Raw genomic sequence first — 19,612 nt, forward strand, 5'->3', positions numbered from 1 at the left:
TATTAAATGATTTTCTTGATTTGTATAGTTTGTTTACTATGACTTTAGATTAGTTAAGTAATAAAGTCGAAGAATGATGACGTTTGTCTACATCGTTGTAGTGTTTGCTGGTGAAAAACGTCAACAAAAGATAAAATGATAAGGCAAATATTGTAAAATGTTCTTACATATGAAAATGAAACTTTAAACCCATCACAATACACATATACCTAAAAAGAATTATCAGTACGAACATGGAAATACTAAGTATCATTTGGATTGTACAAATGTATGGCCATGCGAGTCAAAACGACAAGAAACAATGACCAGGTATCCTTTTAGAGAAATTTTGAAGGTAGATATACTAAAAAAGAGAAAATATAAAAAAAAAAAACAGAAATATTACAAAATCAGCAAATCCCTGATGTAAACTGTAAACATATATTTTGTCAACATTTACAAGATTAAATAAACTTCATTCTTTTATGTGGTATATGTTACAAAATACTAGCCTATGACTGAAACTCTAACATGCTGTGATCCAGCTACTACTGATTGTGGAAGAGAAACTGGAACAGTCTCATGTACAGTTGCACCTTTGTTAAAATTCAAAAGAATTGGGGTATTATATTCTTTCGGTACACCTTCAGGCTAAAATAAAAAATATACATTTGTAAAACAATAGCAACTTAGTAATCGCTATTTAAGGTATATTTATACTACTCACAATGCATTTAAAATGTAAAAAAAAATTTCAATATCATTTCCTAAACTCATTAGTTGCTAATAATTGTTATGTTTTAAAATATTTTTTCACTTATTTGAAAGAAGGACGCCTGATAAATCCAGATTTAACACCTAGATTAACATTTTGAGTGTCAAAGATCTGCGTTCAAATTATCATACAACATTCTTTAGTCATCTATCAATATGCATAATTTTATTTAAGGATAAATGCGTTATATGCAAATCAATAAAACTTAACGACACATAATCAACAGACATGTAATATCTCCTGTTTCGTCCATCTGTTTTTACAATTGCAGTTTAGCTGTATATTTATATCTATCTTTTTAGTGTTTGCCCTGGGATTTTTTTACACGAAATAAGACATTCATTTTTATAATTGAAAAAACCAAAACATTCGAAATTAAAACTATGATATATATCTATAATATTTACGACAACAAATGTCTTTCATTTGAAAGATACTTATGGGTACAAAGAATTACAGGCTGCTGTTGAAAATTTTAAATCCGAAATTCGCTGTGACAATTTAAACTTAAACCAGAATTCATATATAATGATCTACCAATGGATTGCTGTTACAACATATAGATCTTATATAAAAATCAATAGGTTTATTCCGCCGTTGACAAACAGATTTAAAGTACAATACCTCTACAAGTAGTTGCCGTTTTACTGCGTCTGCTGCCATTACTGACTGAGCCTTAACAGTCAGAGAAATCTGTCCTAACTCAGCAGGTACAATCGGGAAATACACAGATTTGGCTTCACCTGCCTTTACCTGTATGCAAAGAAAGGAAGCTTTCAGAAACACCAAAAGATACAAAAAGACTATGTGATATTATGTTAGAAAATTACAGACAACACCATCAACAAAAAGGGAAAAAAGATGAAAAAGGCAAATAATATAAAATATGAAATATAAGAATCGTTTCCAATTAAAAGATTAAAAGTGCTAAATTTTGGCATGATTTTATTTCATTATAGGTTATTTACCCATTACATCATCGTCATCTTCTAAGAGACATTTCTTTAAAACTTCAGAAGCTGTTTATAGTAGTTTATTATATTCAATGTATTTAACATCGCTGTGATTTAGAACATACATACGTGGACATTGTCTGTCTGTGTTTGGGATACATAACTCGTTGTACCATCAGAGGCAACAACAATACTTCTAAAATCATCATTCTTTTCCAGTGTCACTAACACCTATAAATAATCAATCAAAATGTATGCTAAAGATATTTAATGCATATGCAAGACGGTAGTTTTACAGAATTTCACAGGATTTTGTTTTCAATGCATAGATTGCAGAAACCCGTAGAAACGAAACATGAAACATGGAGAATAAAAGATCTTTTGAACATAGAGTTGTTTATCTTTGATAAGTTTTTAAAATCACTTGACATAGCGATAATGCATGAAATAGATTTTGCATAGTTAAATGTTTCCTTCACACCTGTCTATTATTCTCAATATGATTCATATAATTCATTGTACGTGTGTTTTCCGAACAAACAGGGGCTTATGTGTTGAAATCTGAAAACGAAATCGAAACATTTTCCTCAATTTAAAAGATAAAACTTTTAGTACTAATGGTGAGGAATTAAAATAAAAACTAAACGATAGTTTTATCATTGTGTACTGCCAACCTATCCTGAGTATTAAACTTACGTCAGCATCACTGGTCAGGTAGTTAAAGAAATTGTATTATTGTGTACTGTCAACCTATCCCGAGTATTAAACTTACGTCTGAATCATTGGTCACGTAGATAAAGAAATTGTATTATTGTGTACTGCCAACCTATCCCGAGTATTAAACTTACGTCAGCATCACTGGTCAGGTAGTTAAAGAAATTGTATTATTGTGTACTGCCAACCTATCCCGAGTATTAAACTTACGTCAGCATCACTGGTCACGTAGATAAAGAAATTGTATTATTGTGTACTGTCAACCTATCCCGAGTATTAAACTTACGTCAGCATCACTGGTCACGTAGATAAAGAAATTGTATTATTGTGTACTGCCAACCTATCCCGAGTATTAAACTTACGTCAGTATCACTGGTCACGTAGATAAAGAAATTGTATTATTGTGTACTGCCAACCTATCCCGAGTATTAAACTTACGTCAGCATCACTGGTCAGGTAGTTGAAATTGTATTATTGTGTACTGCCAACCTATCCCGAGTATTAAACTTACGTCAGCATCACTGGTCAGGTAGTTGAAGACATTGGCTTGTAACACAACTTGTTCTCCTCGTACTACAGAGTATGGAAGATTAAGGCTGACAAAGAATGGCTTGAAGGCTTCGATCTGAAACAAATTTTCGAATCATTTTGCGTATTTGTATTTAATACTTTTGTATTCTCAATATGCAATTATCTATAGTACATGACAATTAAAACGTATCACAAATGTGCTATATTAATTGCATTTGAGACTATCAACGTTTTACAAACTTCAATATAGTATTTTTCAAAGGTGGACGTCTGTGTTGATACAACACTTTTATCATAGCAGCTTTTTTCTTTAATAATTCACTGCTACTAGTATTATTAAAATCACCTTGGCTGACGTAGAAGCTATTCCAAGCCCAGATACTTTATTGACAGCGAATGCACTAGCAATCCAAGATGTTATAGTGTCTGGAACTGTTGTTGATATTGTCACGTGACCATCAGATCTACAAGTGCAAACATTTACTGTGTTAAAAAATTATAAATAAGTAGACAAATGTATCAATTAAAATTAACTGATTTCACTACATTTACTCAAAAATGATTTTTTACAATATATAACTGAAATTATTTTTTAGCTTGAAGTATCAAATATTGTTACGAGGAAAAATTTCATTGAAAATTAAAAAAAAAATAACTATCAATTCAGAGCATCTAGCAACATTTGACTTTGAATACTTGACAATAAAAAGACAGAGAACACCTTTTTTATACTATCTTGTTTTTGTGTCCCTTTACTTAGCTTACAAACCATGTTTATTAAAATATACACTAGACGTATGTTTTGTGAACTTTGTTCCTAAATGCATGTGCAAGTGCAAAATAATCACAAATTCAGCAAACACAAATGATCGATAAATATATAGGAAAAGGTAAGCAAAGAGAGCTAATGAAAATTCTAACCATAATAATTGTTTTTTAATAAGCAGTAAAGCACTTACATCCTATCAAATCAAAATTACCGGACCAAACATATATTACCCTGTAGATTTATTCGTCCATAACCACGTTTCTGGGAAAACAGTTCTAACTTTTGATGGGGTTTTCAATTGGGTAGTATGGTGTGGGCTTGGAGTAGGTTGTAAATGAGCTACAGCTCCTCCTAAACCATTCACCAAGTTAAATTCTGGCAACCCACCCATTAAGAAGCCATGATGTCGGATTGGAATGAATATTTCTTAAATAGAAAGACAAAATATTCCCATGCCGTTTTTGTTTTTCTATAATTCGTTAGACACAGTTGAATAACTCTCACCAAAGATGATAAGGTTTACAATGTGTTACACAGGCGCGTTTTGTTAACATAAGACTCATAAGCAGCGCTAGAGTAAAAAAAGTTAAATGAGAATTAGTTAATTGGATCCGTGAATATTTGAAATTATTTCCGCAAAGAGACATATCAAAGGAGCAAAACAAAACCAAAATAAATGGATACAAGTATACAGGTAACGTATTCATAGTATTTCTTGCAAACAAACATTATTGTTGAACTTCAGTAAATGCATTTGATGCATTTATTTTCAACCAATAAAACAATAGATTCTTTATGGTATCCTAAAATTAAAGATTTGGTTTCAATTTCGTACTTCCTTTTTTCTGCTCAACTTAACCCTCCTTTTATTTTGAAATATTGCGGCAAGGATTTCCTTTTGTGTTTCATTTTATACTGTCGGTTGTCATGCTCTACACTGGACCAAACATACAAAAGAAAACACAGAATGATACCCTTTCCAATGGGATTAAAACAGCAAGGCCGTTGATACAAATAAGAATAAAAAGACTTAACTATCTATGAACACTTATGCTACACATATCTTTAAAGAGGCAAATGTAACTGGATTATAGATAAAGCCATAAACAATATAATCAATATGATCAAATGGAGATAAAAATGTAAAGGGGAATAAAATATCAATGAAAACCTAAGTGAATTGCATCAATGGCTTTGTAATGATATAAAGATTAAATTGTATTCAACATTGAATTATTGCATTCGAGAAAATTGTTCTTATTGCTTACACCACTTTCAAACATTATTGTTCATTTCGATTAGGATTTATAGACGTATAGTTCTCTATCATTTTCGTCCGGATAAACCATATTTGTCATACTGAATTACAAATTAAAAATATCGGATTGTTGATCATGAGACAAAAAGTCCTTTAGCGAGAACTACCAGGGAAAAAGGGTCTCCGTAATGTCTTTATGTTTACTTTATTTAGAAAGAACAACACAGAGTGCTAACTTTCAATCTCAATCTCAGAATTTTAACACATGTGCTACTCGCATTCGTGAATGAATGTGTTGTTCGGTCACTCGGTCACTCAGCAGATCCTGCTCCATATTTGAAACCTGTCGTGTAACTATCAAATACGTTTATAAATCATATCAAGTGATTAGACATTAAGCAATAGAGGATTGGTATTTGACTCTTATTTAATCCAAAGACACCACCAAAATTAGTTAACCATCAGTCCTGTAAATTTTCTGATCCTGAAACTCGAGTGTGAAATTTTGAAATTGAAATACGTTTTTCATGACAAAGGATAGACAAGAGTGTTACCGGTATAAACAAGAAAGACATAATAATAAAATCACACAAAGAACAACACTAAGGACTAAACAAGAGCAACACAAACCCCTGTTCAACAAAACTTTGGGTTATCTCAGGTGCTCAAATATATGAATTATATATTTTTCATTACAAGCATTTTTATAACTGGAACAAATGTCCGAATACTGAACATAAATTATAAATGGAGAATTTATATGAGAAAAATGTATGAGAAGGAAGGTAACTGCGGCAAATTATCTTAAAAACCGCATTTACTCTAACCCCGAAAAGACTCATTATGTCAAAAATATAAATATATGACGTTTAGAAGGACCTGGATTTTTTTCAAAACAATTTTATACTGTGTACAGAGGTAACACTTAGTTATGTACTAACTACTGTTTATATTAAATCAAAATTCGGGCATTGAGATGAACAAATACGACTGGAACAAAAATATTAACTTTAACCAAGACTTATATGTTACATGTGTTATTTGTCATTTCCTGCTATTTTCTTTGTCGGTTGATTGCTACTTGCTTAACATTCAGTGGCTAATAATTCATATATATTCCGGTCGACCACAAATTAATAAATTAATGCAAGAGGAAGGTTCTATTATGTGGATCGACGGGGATGAAGGGCTAGAATTATCTCTGCTTTTCTGTTTTGTTGAAAGCGTAGTCATAATAATCGGATAATTGGAGGTTTCTCCTTTTTGATAAAAGATCTCGCTTTATGACTTTTCTTTATGTCATTTTATTTTCAATAGCGCATAACAAGAACCTTCACTTCGTTATTCTCTTATAAATCGTATAAGTCAATATAAAATGCGTTGATTGGCTTACGCATGATGGCTATGAGAAGTAAATTTTTTATGGTTAGTGTGTAAATTTGCATTCGTTAATGTCTATTTATATCCTTAGTTACAGTTGCATACCAAATGAGAGATCGACCTCTTTGATTTTCTGCATGTGAACATAATTCTGTGTTTACACTTTATCTTTCCTTTACTTGGTTCCTCTCATGAGTTTCTCGTTTTCGGACGCGTATATTTTTAGAGAATGTCATGCTCCATCGTACGTTAAAAAAACGTCTGTATATTTCCAAACAAATTCGCTGCAGAAAGTTAAATTTCCTTTACTTCAACGTTACCACCGTAGCACATCGGCCTTATATATCAACAAGATAGCGTCACAATGCCACCATCGCACTTCAGCGTGATCAAAAACGCACTTCAGAGTCAAACCATCGCACATCAGCGTAACCATAACGGTTCGAAGTACCATCGCGGTTCACACATATATATATATATACATGTGAGATAATCAGAGCTTGTTTATTAGCGCTACTTTTATTTGTAGTGTCATTTCCACATATCAACATTGAACAGTTAGTGCAAAATGTTTGACAGTGCAGTTCTAATTGATCGTTTTTTGGGGAGCATAACATTTGTGTACATTTAGTGATTCAATTTTTTTTAACGTTTGCGTGCATTCATTTGCCAGGTAACACAGGTAAATGTAAAGATAATTTATGATAAATATGTCGATGGTTATTATTTTTGAACATAATTATATATAATTCTAAACTATATATTTTCATATTGAATACTAATAAGTTTATCGCGTGATCATAAGAAATCCAGTAAGTGCCTAAGGTAGGCATGTAACAAAATTGCGAATATTGAAGAATGAATAGCATTCTGTTCCCTAATTTTACTGAATAGTGATCGCTTTAGTAAATGAGTAAGTTTGTAAAGTTGAGTCAACTCACAAATTCCAGTTTCGAGATTGTAGGATGACGAAGTTGACCGAATTCATTTTCGTAAAGAAATGAGCTTGTATATTCAGCATGTATATTTCGACATGTAAAATCGGTACTTTTACTCTTCAGATTTGCAATGATTTTACTTTTTTTTATCTGTATATAATTCCAGGACTTAGTGCTTGTGTATAATAAAACACCGACTTATCCTGCTCGAAATGTCATTTTCATCTCCTCGTTGATGAGTAGGGAACGGAAGGTCTAGCGGAAGGGGTTCTTGTAAATAGATAGACGAATGAATTAAAAGGTTATTTACCTGTTGTTCACTAAATTTAAATGTGTTTATGCCAATGACATATTTCATGCCATCACAGAACGGGAAACCAACTATTTTTAAAACATGAAGAACATCCTCGTGTATTTAACAACTTTAAAAAGCAAGATAATACCGTTTTGGAAAGCTGTTTATATCATTTTCCCGGATGCTGCATGAAGATAGAATGTGATATTTCAAATGAAAACTTGCCATGGACTCTGGTTTTGGTGGGAGTTTTAATTGTCCAAACTTGAGGTTGTAGTTTTGTTGTGTTTTCGCATGCATCGTGGGCTTTCTTATTTTTATCTGCGTAAATATTTTTGAAATTAAGTGGCCATAATAGCCTTATTTCACCTTTTATCTTTAAACAACATATATCATGTATATCATTTACGTTTTCAAACAAAATAAGTTAATCTATCCGGTTAGTTTTAAGGAACCAGTAAATTTCTCAAAGGTCGTTGAAAAGAGAGAAATATAGATAAAAAAGCAAAAGTAGTGAACAGCGAAAGGCTCGATGTAGAAACTTTCTTGTTTAGCTTCTGTAAAACTGCACTTTTCGCATAAAATACTATTAAAATACTATTAAAACTAAAAGAGCAAAACAACTTTGTTTTAAAGTTGGTATAAAAACACTAGAGATGGTTGTAACGATTCACACTTCTAATCCAAGCAACAACAAAAAATGGTCATGAAAATAACAACCAATTCAACTAATATATGCTCATGTCTGAAATGCAGTAGGATTTAATTTTAATGAACAAAATTGTGCAGGTGTGAAATTATGCATAGAAATATTTTATCTCTTGTTACTAAGGCTAAAGGTAGCAAATTGGTAAAGCAAATACACATTAAAATAGAACTATATACCCAACGGTTTTATTGGACCAAAGCCATGTTTCAGGAAAAACGGATCTTGTTCGTTTTACATTTTGAAGCTGTTGCTGACCGCCTGTTATAAATCCTCCTCCTGCACCTCCTCCTGCCCCTCCACCGAATGCCATATTCGGTAATATTAGACCACTACAGGTAGGGCAACCGAAATATTCTAGCAATAAAAATGTACGAAAAAATTGTTTGATATTGCAATAGTTTGGTGTATTGTATAATTGTTACCAAAGTGTGGCATGTACTTTAATTTCCCTAAAATTTTAATATTTCTAGGGATTAAAATCCCTCACTTGATACTTTGTTTGCATAACATTGGTAGGTTTAATATCAATGAGAAAGCAACACAACAAGCACAAAAATACAAACAGGAAACTTTGATTTCTTAAAAGTGTCTTGAAAGTGGTCCAAGACAAATTTGCGTACATGAATACTAGAAGTAGCATATGGAGTTCAACGATAAACAAGTAGAATTACATACACATATTATATACAGTAGTATTTCATTTACCGTCGTCAAACACACATTTACAGTAACTTCACTTAAAATCCAAAGAACAAACGTTGGATAAAAAATTCTTTCAGTGTTATATTTTCTAAGAAATAGTGATTGAGTACGTTTTTTTTATGATGTAAAATTCTAAAACAAAATTGGTTAAATCGAGAGAGAACATTTGTCGCCAATCATGTAAGAGACATAATTGATAGACCAACTTGTTTGCCGACCATACTGTTACTTCAATTTTATAAGCAATAATATCTAATATAAAATAGCTTTAATGATAATTTATTCCTTCTTCTAAACTTCAGCTTATGTAAATAAAGTAACCACTTTATATATTTTCTTACTTGTGTCCGAAACGCTTTTCTGAATTTACATTCATCAAGAATGCACAATCATAATCATTTGAAGACTAGGGATGCATAGATACTCTGAAACGTCAGAAGCTTTATGACAAAAAAGGACCTAAACAGTATAGCCAATTCATCTAAGGTAAGTGCTGCATTGGTGAGTCGGAATCAAAGTTTCTTGATTTTTAACGTTTTTTTGTAAAGTAAGTAGCTCATGTGTATGTTATGATTTTTTGCCACTAAAACGTTTATTGTAGACGTGATATTACTTTTGAAAAAGAATTAGTTTTTTTAACCCTACCAGTCATCCTATAAATTGTATATTTGTAATTCGACAAACATGTTATATTTCAGTGGATTTGAATTAACTTTTGCTTGTCTTGAAATTAACATTGTTTGGAAGATTTAAGTGACATCTTTGGTATGCCAAAGATGTCTGCGCAAAACAGATTTTGATCTTTTATTCGTTTTAATGTGTATGTTCGTCCATTAAACGATTATATTAAGGATCATTCTTCTGTATCAGTGAAGCAAGAAATACTGAAGTTGTTAAATTTTTCTAGTTGATCTACGCCCAATTTAATATGACACTAGACAGGTATAAATATTATAAAACTGAATCTGAACCTATCACAAAACATCATGAACTTGAACGTAAAGCCTAATTAATATCTGAGTCTTACATAGATCTGCATATGGAAATATAGTTTTTGGTTTTTGGGATTTTGGTTAGTAAATAACAGTCTTTTCCATTAACACTGCCTAAGATGTATACGTTTAAAATTATCGTTGAATATTAGATAAAACATATGTGTCTAAACGAAAACATGACCCGCCCAAATAAAAAAAAAAGCAACAAACGAAATCAATTACCTTCCCATTTAGGTCGATGAAAAAACCCAAAGAAACTATATCTTAAACCTTCACACACTGCGAATATCAACCAGAGACTATGTATCTGAATGATTATGCATCGATGAATCATACATTTGGATCGGGTCGTAGGTCAGGTAGGAAAGGTTTATAAGACCACAGTGTGCTCTGTAATTTCCATAATGAAATATCTGTTGATTAAATGAACTATGAAAAATACTGTGGTTCACTTGATTTAATTTTATATTTCATTTTTTTAAATTTCTTAATTAACCTCTTAGTTGTTGCATTCTATTGCATATATGTTGGTTAATAAACCATTCGTTTCGTATGTGTTTATCTTTTGAAACAAAAAAGTTAAGTATGTTTGTCCAAAGTATAGAAATGTCCAAGAAACCGTATTTTTTGGTAAATGTCTAAAATTTCGACCCTATTTATCTCTAAAATTTAACACATGAAGGCATATTTTTTATTACATATAAAAATAAGAAGATGTGGTATGATTGCCAATGAGACAACTATATTTCAATTGACTAAGTGAAAAATAGCATGCATGCAATTTTGTCGCAAACAAACAACCGTGGGATCAAAACTGTTCGTATGCCCTTAAGGTTCATGTGGACCCTTTGACTAAATTCGATGTGCTTACACCACAAAATTTACATTGAGTGCAGACAAACCTGTACATCTGGAAAATTGTAAAGCATAGCATGTCCTAGATATTTAAAACTCATATGCATTTTATGTTACAGATAATTAAAAACATTACTCGACTTTGCTGTCCACTTTTTCTTAGTCCTTCAGAAGGTGATGAAATAAACAAACACATGAGTTTCACTTGATACGGTCAACTCAGTTACACAGTTTAAATCTATTGTTGACAGATATTTATTGTCCCTATGGTCCTTGCTAATCATTACAGTTTATCTTGTTTTATTACATACGGTGAAGTTCTCAAGACTCTTTCCTAACTTTAAATAAGAAATTGTGGTATGAGTGCCAATGAGACAACTATCCATCCAAGTCACAATGTGTAAAAAGTAAACAATTAAAGGTCAAAGTACCGTCTTTAACACGGAGCCTTGGCTCACACTGAACAGCAAGCTATAAAGGGCCCCAAAAAAGACCAGTGTAATTTGTTTATTTTGGCACTTTCTACAGAAATGGATAAAAGTGGAAGCAAAAACAATAAACACAGAGCAAAAACTACTTACATGTAAAGTTGGATTATTATCAAGACCAACAGTATCAATAAAAAATGATTTTCTCCGATTGGATAGCTAAAAGGCCTTTGTTAAAATTTATTATGTTGAATTATGGTAGTACAATAGCAACATTGGGACACTGGTGTTTAAATAGCTACAACTTTGTGATTTTTAAAAATATAAAAACTAATGAAGTATTATATTAAAAAATTCTTAACAAAAATATCAAACTTGAAGGTAAATTCAAACAGGGTGAAGTCCATAAAACCTGACAAAATCAAACGCTCGACTATATTAACCATCGGGAGAAATCGGGAGAAATCAAAACGACTGTCATATTCCTGACTTGTTACAGGCATTTTCTGAAGAAAATGATGGACTAAACCTGTTGTACATCTAGCTAAACCTCCCATATGTAGCTGACCGTTTATCATAAATGCTTTTTTTTCAGAAAGCCAAGAAGCTTTCATTATTACTTGCATGCTTATAAATTAACATGTTTGGAAGAAAATTTCAAACATTTATTAGCATTCGTAGCGTTGTCAATTATAAAGATACTTAACTTATATTTTTTTCATCATATGAATGTATATATTAGAACTAAATTCATTATCAGCTACAATACTAAATATATTTGAGTACCAAGTTTTATCTCTATTTCCTGAACTCGGTGCCAAAATTAAAACAAACCAATGCTTTTTCATTTCCATTCACGCGTATCAAACGCTTTTCAAAATCGACTAATAATATCCGACCTGGATAATTTTCTAATGTAGTGAACAATTCCATATCAGTAATGAGTCGTAGATTTTCACAATGGTATCTACCAGCAACATATCCTGCCTACTCCAGAACTATCAGTTTTGAAAGAAATAGTTTCCTTCTTTCCGCAATAACTTCAGCTAATAATTCGTTATACAAATTTAAAGAGGACGCCAGTTCAACAAGACTGTTCTGTCTTTAAAATTTCTTAGGAAACAAGAATTGTTTCTGTTTTCAATCAATTGAGAAGGTTTCGGTTTCAAAGGAATATTCATACCTTTCTATAACATATTTTCGTGTTGCTTAGTCTTTAGTTTTCTATGTTGTGTCATCTGTACTATTATTTGTCTGTTTGTATTTTTATTGTTGGCCATGGCGTTGTCAGTTTGTTTTCGATCTATGAGTTTGACCGTCCCTCTGGTATCTTTTGTTATGGAAATCAAGAAAAAATTATAGGACGCAGCAGTTATCCCATCTATACCAGGGATATTATCATTTTTACAGCCGATTCCAACGAGTGTGTAGCTAAAGGTAGAATCTTTGGTTAGCTTCCTTGCTAGCTCAACCATGAAATGATTATTACCTTACGATTGGGAGGAGCAAAGCACCATTTTATCATCCAATGAAAACATTTATATCAATTGCCTGTTTATTATTTATTATATATGTATGTTTCATACAAAGGTTTACCTAGACTACTTTGCAAATAAAATTTCATTTCTTAGTCTTTGATTGAATTAAAAAAAATCTTTTTATTACAATAAATTAGAAGCGGAGTAACGTTTTTTTTTTAAATATTTACGCCGTGAATAGGCAGTTTAGTTAATTAGTGTCTTTAGGTGCACGCAAAAAACATTGTTATGGTCTTGGTGTCTTTTCTTCATATATGTGCATAGTTTTAGAACTAAAATCTTTTATATTCACAAAGAAAAGAAAAAAAATATGATACTGTTAATATCATTGCATTTGTGGACCTTTTATTTAGTTAAAAATGCAACGAAAAAAAAAAAAACAGCAAACAACTGCAGTCTGGAATTGAAAATATTGCGGAGTTTATGAACATCCACTTGGTCCGTTAACATTACCTTACTTATTAGTTTTAGATAAATAATGCAGCCATGAAGAACAATTTTTATGTCTCAACTTCAGTTTTAATCTGACCTAGATTGAATGATCAGGTCATATGTACTTTTGGACACCTTCCAATCTTTTTTACCTGTCCGGGTGTATTTTAAACATATGTGTATGTGTAAAAGTGAATACGGTCAGCACTTGTCAATCATATCCAACTACATTTTATTAACTTGATGTAACAAATTCAACAGACAAGCTAAATATATTATTATTTGTAATGTCTGACGAAGAAGAAAAAAATAAGGAATTTCAGCTTTCAGTTAACTTTTCATCATTTTGGCAAATCAAACACACCTACGACATGCATGCTTGTGAATGAGCTTATAATTATCACTAAATTTTAAATTTAGATTGAAAACTTATTTTTAAACTGACTTGTAAAACAGGATTTACAATATTTATATTCTGTCACTTAATTCTGATTGGTTCTCTGCTTAACTATTGACTCCACCCAAAGGCTGGATGTGCCTTACCTAATAATGATTTCATGGTTGAGCTAGCAAGGAAGCTAACCAAAGATTCTACCTTTAGCTACACACTCCTTGAAATCGGCTGTAAATGATTTCAAAACTTTAGCGCACTCAGATTCTGTAATATCTGCCTTGCATATAATTTTTTCAGCTTCTGTAAGCTTACAAATAAAATCTTAATTAAAAAAGTTTAATATAATAATAACCTGAATATTTATCAATTTTTCTTTTGACCAGTATTTTATCTTGTGACGTAAGTTCCATGTCGATTACAACTTCGGCATGTAATCGTATAATAGAGATCCTCTTGTTGAATTGTTGACAACTTTTCCCTTAATTGCAGGTTTTTGTACTTGGAATATTTAAAAATTGCACATCTGAGTTCACTTTTTATAGTATCCCATTTGAAATTTAAAATTGTGATATTAATCATCCAATTCTGATAAAATATTTTTAACTATTTTCACATAATCGTTATCTGTCCGTAAACCTGAGTTAGTTTCCGGGAAAACGGGACCCTTCTAACTACATTTTTTGCCGGACAGTGTCAATTTAACAAGACTATGATCCGTTTTATGAATGGAATAATGGCTGTTTTGTTTACACTGCCTGGCAAGAAATTCGAGATAAACCAAAAGTCTAAGTAGCATTGTATTCGGCGGTTTCTTTGACGCAAAGTGAATAATTTATAGTAAACATTTAATGCTCTCCAAATATCACACAACACAAATTCCTCTAATTTTCTCATATATATATGACAGGTATTGTATATTTTGAACGACTCATTTTGTCTAAAGAAGGATTCAGTATAGTGTTAAAGTAGTTTTTTCTTTAAAAACTTATCTGATCTATACACTGAAAAATATTTCTGGATCCAAGTGAGAAACTCAATAGGCAGATGAAATCTAAATACATAATCTGTCGTATTTATAAGGCTTTTGGCATACTGTCACTATGTCACTACATGCAAATATAAATAGTGTTAACTTAATATGTTATTTACAAAAAAACATAAGCCCAAAAATGCAATAAACATGAATCGATCAAAATGAAGTAAAAAAAAATCCGGTAGGAAACAATTAAGAACATGTTTGTCATTCAATTGAGGGATAAAAAAGGTTCAAAAGTAATCAACACAATGCTTTTTTGAATATTTGGCATTACACAACAATTTTCGATAATTGTTGCAACACAAGAAATAACTAATCCAGAACTTCAAGTATCATTTGTTTCAGCAGGTATTATATTAAGATGAATATAAGTAAGACTGTCCAGAATGGAATACAACAGAAAGACATTTAAGAGAGTACGAAAAATATTAAACAAAAGATTTAACAACAGCACAGTCAATACCAAATTTAATACAACTGGGTTTGATACCAGGTTCTTCAGAAGTTATATAGTTGTGTATTTTACTTTGTATGAATCTATTGAAATTTAATCGAAATGAATCTATCTGTCGAAGCAGCAAATGTGCTACTCATTATATCGAGCAAAGGCATGCTGATTAACATGCGCGATCAAAGATATAAATCAATTCAATACAGCAATAAATAATATCTGAGTGAAAAAAATTGTCACCAATCACGTCTCAGACAAAATGGGTAAACAAGTTGTTTGTCGATCATACTGTTTCTTGGATTTATCAGACAATAATTTGTAACATAAAATAACTTAACTGTTTCTGGAATTTAAAAGACAATAATTTGTTATATAAAATAACTTAAAAAAGAAACGATAACTGTTTTCAAACACTAATTTGTGTAATGGATTTTTTATAACTATTGATGATGATGACGATGGATGGCTGTTTAAAGTCCAGCGGCAAATTAATATTCATATTCAGGACGAGAACATGTTTATGAAATATGAATATATCAAAAACACACAACAATTTCAGTTTAACCCTTCAAATAGTCCAATAAATCACATTTTAGCAATTCTTCGTACATGTTGTATTTCAGGACTCAAACATGACTATGAATGGATGTTTCCCTATCTTGATAAATAAGTCCTTGCGAATGAAAAAATATAAAATAAAATTCAACGCAATTACCTTTCCAGAATAATGTTTTGCGAAGTTTTGGTTTAACACGAGATAACAATATTAGATATTAGAAGTTTGTCGGAATACAATTGTATATGTTCGTCAAGAAAATATTATTTTATGAATAATTCTTCTGTATTATTGAAGCGATAAAATCAGTAGTTGTTATTTTTTTAGGTGTTTATAATTCAAAGAATTACAACAATAGACCAATATAACTATAATTGGACTCTAGAATAGAGAATAAAAACGGGGAGTGTGTCAAAGAGACAACAACTCGACCAAAGAGCAGAAACTGTAAGTTTTACAAAACATTGAGAACTTGGATAAGTGAAATCGATCTCGTAATTCGTCTGCATACGAAGTCATTTTACGTTTTTCTTGAGCACCACATTTTCTAGTTTTATTTCAAGACAGGTTGTTAATGAAATGACTGGCAAATGTAATTAAATGGTTCCTATCAACTACGTTTTGTTTGCTTCCTATAACCCATTTTCAACTTACATCTAAATTGGGACCTAGTTGATGAACAGAGTTTCAATGATCAATAACGATAAATTTAATCTTTTTTGGGCAAATGCATATTGGTCACCAAGAAACATTTTGTTTTTAGACCATTTTGTTTTTGGGTTTTAATAAACTATTGCATTTTTTCTTTGTAAATATGAGCAATACAACTCGCAATTTTTGGTCCATTTAGAACTATATCTATTGTATTCTGTTATATATGATTAATATAATTTTGTTTAGAAAAATCTTATCATACTAGAACCAGCAAAGGGCATTTTGTTAAAATCTAACAAACTTTAGAAATGCTCATTTTGGAGCTTTGACATTGATTAAACGCGTGCACCATACAAGCAAATAGGAAATAAAAGTTAATGATATATGATTTAGTCGTATTTTATATGTTGTATTAAAGTCGTTAACAAAGAGTGATGTTGAAAAATGTCATTGACCTATATGTGGTAAGCCGAAAAGTTTGTATCGACATTATCATGTAAACTTTCTAATAAAGGAAAGACAGGTATATTTTTATGAAATAGTAGAATATGCATGCATTAGTCTAACTTCAGTCGTTACTTCTATTAAACATAAATTAAAAAGTATCAAAAATGCATTGAATTGGTAGGACGCAGACAAAACAGTTTTTCATGCAAGTGATCCAACTTTATTTCCCGCTATTAGCACTAGCTTGATAATAAGCATAAATTATAATAGTATATTAAACTCGATAAGTGTGCATTGTTTAAAAAGGATGAGTATACAATGATAATGTTCTTAAACTAGCAAAGCAAAATACCCAGTTGTTTTATTTGTCCAAAGCCATGTTTCGGGAAAGCTTTTCCTAATTTTTGTAACTTCTTTAAGATTTGAATTTGATCCTCTGTCAGGTATGTACGGTGGAAGAGTAGGTTGCATCATACCTCCCCCAAATGCAAACTGAGGACGCATCATTTCCCATATATGAATAGCTGTGGATTAAAAGAACTTTAGATATGTTTTTGTTTTAAATTTCAGAATTGTTAAATAACTTTCTTTTGATTGCTGCAATTCTTGGTTTTATTCTTTTTTTCTAAATCACATTATAGCTCACGAAGAAAACTTTTGTTAATACATCTTTCGCATTGCATCGAAACATAGTTATTTCATTGTGATTAACTTTAAATTGATCTTCTCATTTTTAAACTTTTAAAGTATTTCAATGTATTAAAGACAATTTTGACATCGACTGAAACTGATATTTGTTGGTCAACTATGTATCTTCTACTCTTCTTATTCATATATGAGAATCATTTCAAATTATTATTAGACCATCTTTAAAACGACAAGCATTATTTGAATGTTTGAATTTTTTCAAACATTTCAGATCTTAAACAATCAAAGATTTCTGAAAAAAGTAATGATCCGTATCAAAGAAGAAACACTGATTAGTAATATGTATGAATGATATCGATTTGGAATGACCTTAATCAATTACACTGCAAACCAAAATTTTGGGAAGCTAGACAATATAAAATATTTGAAAGAGAGGAAAAAAGAATAGCATTATTCTCAGGTCAATTTCTCCTGACAATGCATCCCTTGTTGTAGTTCAATGGAATAATTATTCATGTGAAAAAAAAGTAAAATCACAAAAATACTGAACTCCGAGGAAAATTCAAAAAGGAAAGTCCCCAATCAAATAGCAAAATCAAAAGCTCAAACACATCGAACGAATGGATAACAACTGTCATATTCCTGACTTGGTACAGGCATTTTCTTATGTAGAAAATGGTGGATTACACCTGGTTTTAAAGCTAGCTAAACATCTCACTTGTATGACAGTCGCATCAAATTCCATTATATTGACAACGATGTGTGAACAAAACAAACAGACACAACAGGTAAAATTATCACAAATAGGGGTACAACAGCAACACGAACCCCACCAAAAACTGTGGGTGATCTCAGGTGCTCCGGAAGGGTAAGCAGATCATGCTCCACATGTGGCACCCGTCGTGTTGCTCATGTTATTACAAAGCCGGTAAATAGTCTAATTCGGTAGGTCAAATTCGTGATAAGGGAACGGGATTGTAGTTACGACATAAGGAACATATCCGATATCATCTGTGAAACGGATATTCCATAACGGTCAACCAACTCGTGATGGCGTCCGTAAAATTTACGAAGTGATGATTTCAACTGCATTATTTGGAACTCTTGGTTTAAAATGAAAAGGCCACAATTGGGACGCTGAAATCATCTCTTTTGTCGTAAAGTTTTGTTTTCAACCGACACTCATAGTCAATTTCTAGATATAAGTCCTAATCAAATGGCAAAATCAAAAGCTCAAACACACCAAACGAATGGATAACAACTGTCGTTAAATTGTTTAAATAATATGACAGTTGATATCCATTCGTTTGATGTTTTTGAGCTTTTGATTTTGCCATTTGCTTAGGGACTTTTCGTTAAGAATTTTCCTCGGAGTTCGGTATTTTTAACATTTTATGATACTAGTACCAAATACTGGCTACAGTCAAATGATACTCGCTGTGATTCACAATGAGACTGGCAAAATTGTTACTGCTAATTCTTAATCTGTAGCCAAGAAGATCAGGTTCATTAATTCTTTTTTGACAGATGAAGATATAAAAAAATAAGAAAAAAATCCAATAATATATATCGATAAAGTATTATATTGAAACACATCAAAGTAGATTTCATTGTACAAAAGTATTGGCGTATTGAATGTTAATTTACAGAATATCTCTTCTAGTAACAACGTCCTCTAAAACACTTATTTGTAGATTTCTGCAATACAGAAGTCAGGAAGTACAATACGACCTTGATTTACATTTTAAAAATCAAAAGCAACTTATCGATACCTGCAGATTTTTAAAAAAAATGGCAATGAAAGTGACATTTAAAAGAAATGTTTGGTAAGGTTTAGTCAGACAGCAATCAGGGAATAAAATGAAGGAAAAAAGACGTTTAGAGGGCTTCATTTACAAACTGTTTTCATAACAATTTACAAAACTTGTTGCTTTTGTAACTAAATGAACGCAAATTAAGGCATTGCTTTCATAAGGAATATACATGAGCAGATACTAAATAATGGTTTCCATGTATCACTAAATGCATGTTAGTGTACATAAATAAAGCAATAATTGGAACATAAGACACAAAAATGATGATTTATCAAGCAAGCGTAGTGGTAATAGAAAACAAAGGATATGGGACACAGAATCAGAGCATGCACAGCAAAAAAAAAAACAACAAAAAAACACA

The 19,612-nt window shown here is 31.3% G+C and overlaps 1 protein-coding gene across 1 annotated transcript in view; it reads right to left on the minus strand.

The window, feature by feature from the left end:
* Positions 1-496: 496 nt before the first annotated feature.
* LOC127716507 (CD109 antigen-like) overlaps positions 497-19,612 on the minus strand; it is a 59,952-nt gene continuing 40,836 nt past the window's right edge. The window contains exons 14-18 of the mRNA XM_052222751.1: positions 3,299-3,416; positions 2,933-3,046; positions 1,837-1,938; positions 1,379-1,507; positions 497-630 (exon numbers count right to left, since the gene is read on the minus strand). Of these exons, the coding sequence (XP_052078711.1) occupies positions 3,400-3,416 (17 nt within the window). The 3' untranslated portion in view covers positions 497-630; positions 1,379-1,507; positions 1,837-1,938; positions 2,933-3,046; positions 3,299-3,399. The remainder of the gene's footprint in view (positions 631-1,378; positions 1,508-1,836; positions 1,939-2,932; positions 3,047-3,298; positions 3,417-19,612) is intronic.

This window comes from Mytilus californianus, unplaced genomic scaffold (genome assembly GCF_021869535.1).
Source record: "Mytilus californianus isolate M0D057914Y unplaced genomic scaffold, xbMytCali1.0.p SCAF_9, whole genome shotgun sequence".
NCBI classification, from domain to species: domain Eukaryota; kingdom Metazoa; phylum Mollusca; class Bivalvia; order Mytilida; family Mytilidae; genus Mytilus; species Mytilus californianus.